The following is a 12314-nucleotide window of genomic DNA, read 5'->3' as shown; positions in this document are numbered from 1 at the left end:
TTTAACTTTTGTTATTCGACATTAATCTTTTCTTTTTTCGATTCCATTCAACAAGTGCATAACCACAATTGAGTATTGACCAAAATGTTTATTTGTTTACCCAGCCACTGTTTGAACTTAATATTCACAAAAGTGGCAGTCCAAAAATTTCAAGCAACAACCTGCAGTAAAAACAAAAGGAGAACAATTTTGAAAAAATGTTTTTTTTCTTCTTTTCTTTAAAAACATGTGGTTTAACCGGGTACCAGCCAATTTGAACTGTATGAATGAATTAGCCCTGTGATTGAGATATAAAGTCTATTTAAAATGTTGCTTGGCGGGGCGTGCAGGTTTTAGAAAACCAATTTAGCACTTAGTGGCCAGGCTAAACAGCCTGTGTAGTTAACCCATATATTAGGCGTTGTGCTCCCCGTAATGGTTAACTCAATTTATGCAACACTGTGATGGATGTCGGGATTATACAGAGTTGATGTCCGAGCAAAAAGCTTCCTTTCTTTCACTTTTTTTTTGTTTTTCCTTGTTGTGTTTTTTTGCTTTTTGTGGAGAGATGTTAGACCATTGTTTGAAATGGACGGGAGTTGGTAACCTGTATTTTGTGGTTAATGTAAATTGAGCATGTGTAGAGAATAGCTTGAGGGTACACTTATGTATCTAGGGCGTATATATTCCAGCTCAACCACACCGCTGCCATAGTCGTGGATTTGGAGGTTGTTGAGAATTTGCTTTTTGGCGTTGGAATTATCAAATGTATTGAATTGTCTATGTTCTTATTGATGTTGATGACCTGTGGAAATCACCCATTAGACACTTTACATTTCTGTAGAAGTACCACCATATGCTCAGATGTTGCATAATTTTTCATAATTTTTACCAGTAAAAAAATTCTAATTTGGTTGAAAAATTGGGTTGTTCTGTTGGTAGAGTTGTAGTCAGTGTGTCATGTTTCCGTTATTGGAACTGTGAATTTTTGTGACATGACTTTTGTTTGGACTTGTTGGTCTTAAAAAGTAACTACATGAGATTTTGTTTTTGATGGTGTTTTAAAAAAAAAAGGGTTTATGATTTTTCATGATATTACCATTTTTTTTTAAACCTGCATGTTTGAGTGCATTGTACTTTGTCCCTAAAAGTCGTTGATCCTCTGAGGAATGTTGCTTTCTGATTAAATTCCTCATCAATTCTTTCCCTCATTGCCCTTGACCTTGTCCTCCAAGTTCCAATGCACTTTTCCTTTTTAATGCTTTTGAAACCCTAAACCCTTTCCAGTTGCTATTTTTCCTCACAAAAAAAAAAGAGGCAATTCCTTGACAGACGATGAAGACACTGCCCTTGATTGCGCTCTTCTGGTGCACTTTTTTATTGATAAACCTTGGACTGCCTGGAATCTAAAAATTCTGTCTTGTTTATCCCTCACAGAAGAAAAAGCAGTTCCAAGCCACGCACATTTGCGCCGCCTGACGGCAAGGAGGCGACGTCCATAACGGTAGCTTACTACTTCTGCAATGACCCCATCCCATACAGGACGACACTTCCGGGCAACAAGATAACTCTGGCCCAGTTCAAGACGCTCATCTCAAAGAAAGGAGATTACAGGTAAGATGATAAGAAGACCTGGAAAGAATAGAGGTAGTTCGTAACTTCAAAAAGAATCCTCAAACTTGTTTTGTTTTTTTCTTCTCATTCTTGTTCTTCAATGGTAAGGAAGTGTCCCACTTTTGGTTTATTACTTACATTTTCGAGAAGACAAAACCTAAACTATTATTGGAATTTGGTTTCGAAAGAAAATTTGCCTAACTCGGGAAGATTACCAACATTTTCAACTGCAAGAGTTGTTTGTTTAGGGTGATAATTTGATATTCTGAAAATGTGGTAGAAACAAGTCGTTTTATGTACGATAAACATCAACAAATTTGAACAAACACTTAAAAGTAAACATTTTTTAACTGACTCTGATTGTGGTATAACGTGAAACTAAGCTGACTACGACTTGAGCAAACTGATGCTGAGTATTAAAACGTCACCTTACCACTCTAAAGTTCACCAGGCTTATTGCAAACCTCCGAGGGGGTACTTCTCACGGACTCAGCGAGAGGTTTCGTAATAACATTTCACCATCCCAACGGGTTAATGTTCCCGGAGTGACCATTTAGCTGTGATTCTTGCCAGTCAGAGTTGTGTAAATCCCAGCTAAGTGGAGTCCATCAAGAGACTTAGAGTTCGCACTTTAGTCGAGCAGCGTCCCTAGCCCACTCGCCAAGGAACACTGTAATTGAATATAAAGAGTTGCGACACGGCTGGTTACCGTCTCCTAAAAGAAGACGGCGCTGCAGAAATAATGTTTCGGTTGTCACTCTTGATTTAACGCCTTTGCGGAACTCTAACGATAAGAATTTTTCTCAGATGTCACTTTCTTGGAAGTCCCAGTTTTCTGTAGAGTGACAGGGTGAGAGGGAGGGGAGGGGGAAGTGAGGTTGTTTAACCACCCCGGGGGAGGATGGGTTTCTTAACCCGCTGTGTGTGAGCATGCGTGACTGCATCCGTCGCCTCATAGTGACACTTCTAACACGGGGGAATTCTCGCTTAACTTGCTAAGGGACTGGTCAGTGGTTTCGTTGATGGGGAAGTGGACAAGACGTTGATTGACAGATGCGGCAGGTTGAAGAGATTCTTTGTCACGTCTTGTTATAGTTGAAGATGAGATTGGAAGTGCATCTTGAGGTTTAACAAGATGTTGACTGCCTCCGAAAGGAAAGAATACAAATGTACAGAGTTTCTGAGATTCAGGAAATAAGTTTGTTTTGTAATATCTGTAAATCATTGAGGAAAGAATGGTGTTTGATGAGTAAATCTTCTTGTCGACACAAACTACCACTGCCCAACGATATTTGACGATACTCTTGATGTTGTTGAAGAGAAACAACACTTTTATAATCAGCGAAGTATTTTTATCTCCTAGTTTCAGTTTTGTCCTCCTAATGCACAAAACCCACCTTACAATTCCTGTTGTATTCCACTGAAGAGATGTACTCTTTGCAAATTATCCTTATCTCCAAGCAATTCAAAGTTTTTTCCCCCCTACAGCGCTAACCCCACCTGGACAATTCCTATTGTATTCCACCATAGAGATGCACTCTTCGTACATTAATCTTCCTCCTTCATTCAACGAGAGATCAACCACTAATTGTTGTACTCAGCGAGTGATCTAATAAGAAAGTTCAGCCCACCATTCATTCCTTGAGGAAGTTGCGACATCAGACAATGTTGAGATGATAATTGGGTCTTTGTTCATCAAGAACCCTTCTGAGGAATGCCGCATCGTTTAATTGCATCCCCCCTTCCCATTATTGCCGGAGGATAATACAGGATGATAATATACATGATGTTATTATATTAATAATTCTTTCTGAGAGCCTGTGTAGAAGTCATTAGTGTTTGAGGGTGAGTTCAGAGAGAACAATAGAAGAGGAAGTTTGTGGTTTCATACACAATAGACAAAAACATGACCATAGATCGCTCCATTCTGCCCAGCTTATCAACTTGCAAGTTTTACTATCCGCACAAAGTGTGCACTTTTAAACCTCCTCTGCTGACTATGTCAGGCATGCAACTTCTTTCCCCGGATTAGCTGATTTCCTCTTTTTTCAATCTCAGTTTCACCTTTCAAATTTGAAAAATACTAAGTCATTGAAATTTTGTAATTTCCTCTTTTTTGGTGAAGTTACAGTTGCATGCCTGCTATTTCATGAGCATTTTTGGCCCTTTTTTGGTGAAGTTACAGTTGCATGCCTGCTATTTTATGAGCATTTTTGGCGCTAGGTTCTAATGTGTGAAGTGACACTAGAGAAGCATCCGATATGTGATACCTTGACTGGTCAAGGGAGCATCTAGGGCTCCCTGTGTCTGGAACCAACATGCCTCCAGGCCCCCCTGCTTCCTTAGGCCCGAAGTGCTTAGCTTTTTTGCTGCTGAAAGATTCAGTCACTTTACCCTGATGCATCTTGGATTCAAAATATAAGCCCTGGTAGAAAAAAGGATTCCAAGAGCCCCAGGGCACTTGTTAAGGTCACATCCCTGTTGAGGTGTTGCTGTTTCGCCCAAGATGTTGTTTTAGTTTGATGAGCGACGAGATTGGTGAAGGATAAAATTCCTGGCAACCTCAACATCCTTGATTCCGTTTCTGTATTATTCCTCACCTGTTTTACTTCCAGGGACGTTGTTAGAAATATTTCCTGGCGTTTAATTCATTTTCGTGAATAGTTGATTGAGGAAGAAAGCTTTCACTGGAATACTACTTAGGCAAAATTTCCCCGATTATGCATAAAGTTCCCTGAAAAAAAACCCAGATCTATCCATCTTCTGATGAATAAGTTTGACAATCACCCCTTTCATGCAATCTTTTGCCCTGTTATTTTGAATGCAATTCTTAATATATCCATGGTTTATGGAAAAAGTCTCCCTGAATGCAAGATGCAAATTTTTGGCAGCCCTGTTAAAGCTTCAATCAAAGCACTCTTTATTTTGTTGTTATTATACTCTTTCAATTTTTGTAATGCACTGTGCTGTATCTATTGGGTTTATCAAGCCAGACTCTATCACCGAAACCTCGATAGAAAAGCTTTCTAAACACAGTAATTAAAAAGCAATATTTGAACTGCATCAATCGTTATTAATTCCTCCTACATAAACATCATCCTAAACGGCTCGTCTTTGATGTGAAGCGAGGCCGAGATAAGACTGAAGCCTGCCCCGGTGGAATCAGGGCCTCACAAGAGCCTACATCAGCCCCAGTAAAAACACAGTAATTAAACTGGATGAGACCATAATCATGAATAAAAACAGTCGGCAAGGTTTTTTTCCGGGAGAGCTTTCGATATTCCTCTCTTTTTTTTCTTCTTCTTTCTCCTCCAATTGGAATTGATGGCTGTATGAGCTGAGGGGGACCGTCCCCACGGCCTGACTGAATTAAATTGACTATTTGGACAGATGTTTTGGTTGTGTGATTAAGTCACTCAGCTCCACCCCATTCTGATTATATCCGAAACCCTCTCACCGAAGAGAGGTAAGAGAGAGAGAGTTTGTCACTACACCAGTGTTTATACTGCCCCGTGATTGCACAACCCTAATCAATCGACAAGCAAAAAATAAAAAAGGGAAATGAACTTCTTTTTTCAATTCACGCTCCACAATAAAATAACCCCCACGTAACTTTTCAGCGAGCAGCTGAATTGAACATCACTGATTTCTGGCCTGATGATTCACAGACAAATTAAAAGGGAAATTCAAAAAAGAAAGACTGTTCTTTTATTCCCTACAAACAAAAAAGTGTAAACATTATCCTGTCTCCTGAGACTTTTTTTTTCTGTACATAAAAAATTATCCACAAGATGAATAGATTGATGGAAAGTCTGTAATCTTTGCAAGGTTTTTGTAAGCATTGTGAAAACCTTCTCCCTCTGAGATATAAGACACCTGTATACTTGTTCCCTTCTCCCTCTATCTGTGACTGAAGAGTGAGAAGAATGGATGAGGAAATGATGGCACTACGCCTTCTCGCAAGATTGACTGATGTTATTGATGGACGTGAGAGAGACCCTTAGGGCTTGAATTACAGATGCGCCGAATTGCTGTCCATCTTAACTGATCCGCCTCTGTTTTCCTCTTCTCGTCTTTCCTTTATTTTAAGTCCTCCTGACTGGGCTCGCTCGAGATGCAATCGTTTGTTGTTTTGCTTGCCACTTGGTTCTGGATCAGGAAGCATTTAGAGTATTAGCCACGGTCTCCTGAGGTTTGGCAAATCTGGACGGCTAAGAAAAAACACACATGTCTGCTACTACTCTGCATAGCTTGTGGTTTTGTCCTATATTAGGGTCCTCTGTAGACAACAACATGATGTTTTTTTGAGGGGAAATTGTTGTCTTGTTTTGATCAAAGTATAGGGTTATTTGCAATGTATTATGTTTTTCGGTAGAAACACAAAAAAAAAAAAAAAAAAAAAAAAACACCCTTGAAAATAATGTAGAAAAATACGCTCGGGCAAAAATTGTTTCTTTGACTTGAACAGTATTGAATCGAGAGTTTCTTAAATAATTTGTTTTTGGTAGAAAATTTTGTGTGTGTATGTGTTGTTGTTTTGGGGATTATTGTGTGTTTTTTCTTTCTTTTTTTCTTTTCTTCGAGTCGGGGTGGGGGTTCATTAAATGGATATTTGAAGCGAGGATTGTGACAGCTTTCTAATTGTGTTTCGGCAAAGATCTGTGAATTGAAAACAATGTTGTTTCATCCATTACCCATTGGGGGTAGGGGATGAATGCAAAACGAGGGAGAAAGTACACTGTGAGAGGTTTAATTAGGTTGACTTGCATGGGGAGGAAATTGTATTACTTCGACCACTCACTCAGACTTACGATGAGAATCAGCCAAGAAACAGAGCTAAGAATCACCCCCCCCCCCCCTCCTCGGATGGATAGGTTTTAAGGGGATTGTTGGATTCTAGTGGCATTCTTAGAGTGGCTGACATAAAAAATAGTGCTTTGGGAATTGGAAAAAATTACGCTAATTGCACTGGGCCCAATTTCATAGAGCTGCTTATGCACAAAAAGTAGCTAAGCACAACAAAATTATGCTTACCATAATAAGGTTACCAGCCTAACTACCAAGCCACAGCTGTGCACAATGGAACAAAGGTCACAACAACAATTTCATTGTTAAACTGGGTCCCCACTAGGGGTATTTTTAAGAAAAGGGAACAACAGAACAACAATAGTAAGTCCCTACATCTGCATGCAGGAGAAATAGTTTGTGTGTGGATAAAAAGGAAGCACACAAATAAAAAATGCCTTGTGTTATGAACATGTCATAATCCAACCATTTCTTATTTCAAATCCAGTAAATTTTGACGTGTTCTTTTCTGGAAAAGGTTCGTGACATGTTTTGTCCTTATTGTATATTTTAGCCAATTATAATTTCACGGTGATGTTTTAATCTTTTCCTTCCTGTTGGACCTTATCTCTAGAATATTTGTTACATTATCTATTTCTCTCTGGGGGGGGGGGGGGGGGAATGGTTTCTGAGGAAGTTCGAACAAATATTAAGGCATGGTGTCTTCAATAGGAATTCATGGATTTTGAGAGTTGTGCAAACAGGATAAATGACTTTGAATTTTAAAAACCAATATGTGTTTATGTAGTGATGGCCCTTGGGAGCCGATCATGATCAAAGGTCGCACCCCCTGCGTCTCTTTTAGTCTCTGAGATAGAAACAGAAATGCTAGGCTTTCTATTTGCCATTCTCTTCCCCGCTGGTAGCCTTTGATGTCCGCCGCAGCCCCCCTGGCGTGTCATCAGCAACACCAGAATTACCGGTAATTGGTGCGGCCCAGCCCCGCCGTAACTCGAAACCTGTACATCTAATTGGTTGGGTGGGCTTTGACGCAGTGGAACACACACAAACTCCGGCTCAGGAATTGGTCTAATAATCATGGAATGAAGAACCCATGTTGGGGGAACAGTGGCTGCTGGGGCGGCCATCTTTGATTTCTTATTTGCTACTAAAATTTGTTTTGGCACTTACAACTGTGCCTGAGGAGTTACAGTTGCAGCTCTACACCTGTCCAAGTGTTTCTTCCTTTGAAGTCCGTTATTATATCTGGCTTTGGGGACCATACCGTAAAGCAATTGCAGAACTGGAGTAGTTGTTTTGATCCATGAAAAAAAAAAAACCTTCTTGTGGTTTTATTGGCATCAACTTTCAGCGACCTTTTGGAATGTTTCTGTGTAGGGAATATTTTCATAGGATAATCATGCATTATGTATGCCGCTGTGTGTTTAGTGGTGCAGTGTCAACTGAGAGGTCTATTTTGGTGTTTCATTTTGGATGATTCTGCATTCAGGGAAAGAAAACGTTATTCTTCTATTGACTTGATAAATATATGATGTAATTGTTGGGCAGTGAATAATAAATGTGTTTTAGTTATTGACCAAGACTGCGATGGGTTTGGCAAATTTGTATCATTATTTCAATTGTATAATTATTTCAAATATTATTATCCTGCAATTGGTTTTATGATGAATTACTTGAAGCTAAACAAAGCCCAATTTCATAGAGCTACTTAAGCTAAGCACATTATAATTACGCTTACAAGAATAAAGTTATCAGCCAAATTGACACCATTCCACATGTATCATGTGTGACTGGTATCCTGCTCAATTTTTGCTTAGCAAACAAAATGTTAAGCACCATTTCCTGTTGAACCTGAAAACTAACATACAAATAATTTTGCAATGGTTTTTTTCTTCTTTCATCTTCAGGTATACTTTTAAGACACCAAGCGATGAGTTTGATACAGGCGTTGTCCACGAGATTATTTCAGACGACTCAACAATTCTTCCCATCTACCAAGGAAAGATCATCGGCAAAGTGGAAAAGATCGACTGAACCGGTTTATCTAACTTAAACCCCCTAAACCAAAGTTATACATTACAAAGCATTACACATATATATGGCATTCTAACCTAGTTAATAAGTGAAGTTGAAAAAGAGAAATGGTGAAACGGATTAACTCAACGGATTAATACAAGTATATACATGTACCTAAAATTTGGCTGGGTGTAAATTTATGCAAGCAGAAATTTCTAAACCAAAGCTCAATCAATCAATCAATCAATCAATCAATCAATCAATCAATCAATCAATCAATCAATACCACATTTATTTCTACATTCACATCACATGGAGGCATCATCCTAAAAGCCGGGCTTGTGGCGGATGTGCCCGTTACAAGATTACTGAACAAAACAGGAAAACGGCACTAAAGCTATGCAGGTTATATCATAAAACCTTATTTGTTAACCGAGGTTAATCGTTAGGTACTTGGATGATTAATTTAAACACACCACTGAATATTTTCCGATAGCAATTAAATTTCCCTGCAATTTTGTAGGCCTGACCAAAGAGATGATTTTTAAAAAATACAACACAAAAAAAGGTACTCAAATCAGAACTTAAAATGAATATTTTTACGATATTAGATTTCATAAACAATCTCAACTCTCCCAACACGAAATTAGACTCAAACTGCCAAGTTGTGTATAACTTTCATCCACCAAGCAAGAACAAAACAAACTTCAACTCTCATATCCTCAAGTCAAGCAGCTGAACTAAACTCTTTCAAAATGTTGTTTCCAAAACTTCATAGACTTGAAACTCTTGAGGAAGAGAAATTCAAGAGTTTTAAATTATTTACAAACATGTGAAATGTTTCTGTCTGTTTCTGTGTGGAATATTCCTCAAACACTTGAAACTCCCCTGCAGACTATTTTGTCTTGACAGGGTTTGTACATAAGACGAGAATACCCGAAGTGTCGTCGGCACTAGATTGTGATGAGAAATAAGATTATAAAAACTCACTGTTCATAAGATGTCTACCTCAAATTAATTAATCCGAAAGCTTAATTAAAATAAGAGAAATCACCTTCTTAAACAGCATTGAAAGAAATAAACGATCAACTGTCCCTGTCATTAATAGAAAATTAAGTTTTATACTAATATAAATGATCCTGTAACTACCAAATTGCAAAATATAATAAGTTAACATGGAAGAGGAAGGGAAATACCCAATTAAATTTTGTAATGCACTCATTTTCAAATAGATCGAGCCCTCATGTTAGTGACCTTAACCTTATGCTAAAATGGTGTAAATTGCCAGAGCATTCGATACTAATATACCCTTGCACTGAAAAAATTTCAACATCCAAAACACCCAGAATGTTAAAAAATCCGATTGAAATTGATACCATTTAACGTGGAGTTCGAGACTTGTGATTTTTTTCTGCACTCGCATGAGGACTTGACATTTTCCTTGCTCTCCAAGATTTTTGATGTTCATATTTTGGCCGAGTAATAAAGCGTAGTTTTAAAGATAGTTGGTTTTACGGATCTACACTCTCACAGAAGAAATATGATTATGCAAAAGAACATGTATTGTGATCTCACAGGTTGCCATATGTGTTCAGTTAATATTATTATTATTGTTTGTTTTTAATTGTTTCTTATTTATTTTGTTTTATTATTGATTGATTTTTTTTTAACTTTTTGTATTTTAGTCATTTATTGTTTTCCAAACCTTAAATTGTGAATGAAATTAACTCCAACCCCCTTCTCTTTGATTTGAAAGAGTTCTCCACTCCTCTTCCAATGACTTGATTAACGAGAGGAATTAAATCATCGATGGAGGTGTTTATGATTGATCCCAATTTTGTTTTTCCCTTTCGGACAGCAAGTGAAACAAACTCTTAAATTGAAATGCTACCTGTATAGTTACAAATACTTATATCAAACTGCCAATGTGTATAGATGATGATCCAACTCGTTTTGTTCGAGTCCGATCTTTTATATATATATATATATAAAAAAAGTTTTAAACAATGTAAAGTATTATTAAGAGTGAGATGAAAGATTAGGAGTCGGGATTGATGACGGTTTGTCTGTAGCGGATGTTTCAGGTATTTATTTGGTCAGAATTGAATTTTGAATACAAAATTGTTGAAGGCAACAGTAGTCTGCTGCCATCTAGTGTCTTGATTCACTTTCAACAAGGTACTCTCAACATTGAGCCATAACATTGTGTAATGGCCTTGGTTCACTCTTCAGGTTTCCTCAATATCTTCAAGTTTCCTCAATATCTAATTTTGCTTATTTTCTAACAAGCTTCCATGCTGTTAACTTTGAACAACAATATTCAACTTACTTTCTTCTAAAATGTACTCATATTATTTGTACTTTTTACTTAGGTACATGGACTTAGTTTATTCTGTGAATAAGCTTGTTAAGAATGAAAGGAAACTGTTCTTCAGTTAGGACAGTACAAAACAAAACAAAACAATCACCACCAAATAAATAAGGTCACTTGATGCATTTTGTTGACAGCACAAAATACCTGAACTAAAATTCATTACAAACTTAACTTTACAAATCTAGAAAGATATGTTTTTTATATATTATTAATGTGGTTTATTCAAAGGTAATATTTGTCCGTATTTTTTATTGATCCAACCGAATTTTACAACCAATCCAAAATTGTGTGTTCTTTACATCCCATTGAACGGCACTTGTCATAATGTCCTTATTCCTTGAAACCTTGGCTCAAATTTGCTGACTGGTTTCACCAAAACCAAAACCTAGATGGAATTTCTTTTGGTGCTTAGCTTAAAAAGATTCTTGCTTAGCAAGAAAGGGTCACATGCCAAGTGATCTATTTTGCTTTATGACTGGTGTCTCACTGGAATAGCCAAACAAACCTATATTATATCTAAAAGCATTATTCTGCTCAACAAATTTGGGTTACCATGCAATATACTGTGAAATGTGTACTGCTTGTGGCGGGTTCCCTGCTGATTTTTGCTTTTTTTGATTTTTTCTGATAAAACTTTCAAGTAGTATCTTCTGCCAAGCAAAATAATGACCCTTTGCATATGATGCCACAAGCCCTAACAGCGGTCTTACTGAGGTCAATGAAGACCAATCATTGGCTGAGAGTTGCGGAACGTACACTTACACACTTGCGCAATTATTGTCACTTGTTTGACCTCAGTAATGGCAGGCAATGCAAGGTGTCTACAAAATGTTGCACTGCCAAGGTTTGGGTAAAAGTGATTGATATCTAGTAATAAAACATCCTGTACTTAAAAATTTCCCAGTATTGGAAATCCGACTCTTAAAATTTTCTTATTCTCCAATTGACTCAGTGAAATCTCAATGCTCCTAATTTCACTCAGTGTATTAATTGATATAGATTGTCTTTACTTGTAGATATATACATAATTTCTTTTTCTTGTGTATTTACTGACTTGTACTGCATGACACTTTGTCGTGTGACGTAACTTTTTCTTTTTGTTTTCTGCAAACTGTTGTATACATGAAAAAATAAATAATATTATGTGCTATATTTTTAAGAAATTTAAATTTGGATGTCATGTTGTGTTTTGTTTTGGAAAAAAGGTCTCCATAGTAGTTTGTTTTAAGGGCAGGGTATACTTCTGGTGATTTTGCTAAGACATTTCTGTGTATCCCACCCAACATATGCTTAGACCAACCTGGGAAAAATAGAAGTATCCTTCTGCCCCCTAAAAATCCTCTTAAGAATATTTGATGAGATTCCCAGAAACACATGTTATTGTGAGGTTTGACACCTCTTTCATGAGGACAAATGAGTGCATCACAATTATGTAAATTTGACCTTGGAGCCCATCCGAATGGATGTGAGAGGGCGCTATTGGTAGCAATTAACATTGACGTAAGAGGGCGCTGTTGAAAGCAAT

At 37.4% G+C, this 12314-nt stretch overlaps 1 protein-coding gene across 2 annotated transcripts in view; it reads left to right on the top strand.

Annotated features, from left to right (window-relative positions):
* LOC117292979 (axin-1-like) overlaps positions 1 to 8693 on the top strand; it is a 36036-nt gene extending 27343 nt beyond the window's left edge. For both annotated transcript variants that reach the window (XM_033775167.1, XM_033775166.1), the window contains exons 10-11: positions 1417 to 1593; positions 8307 to 8693. In XM_033775167.1, coding sequence (XP_033631058.1) covers positions 1417 to 1593; positions 8307 to 8433 — 304 coding nt within the window. In that variant the 3' untranslated portion in view covers positions 8434 to 8693. The remainder of the gene's footprint in view (positions 1 to 1416; positions 1594 to 8306) is intronic.
* The last annotated feature ends 3621 nt before the right edge of the window (positions 8694 to 12314 follow it).

The sequence above is a fragment of the Asterias rubens genome, chromosome 7, assembly GCF_902459465.1.
Source record: "Asterias rubens chromosome 7, eAstRub1.3, whole genome shotgun sequence".
Lineage (NCBI taxonomy): Eukaryota > Metazoa > Echinodermata > Asteroidea > Forcipulatida > Asteriidae > Asterias > Asterias rubens.
The sequence above is the reverse complement of the archived record's forward strand: the minus strand, read 5'-3'. Positions and strand labels throughout refer to the sequence as shown.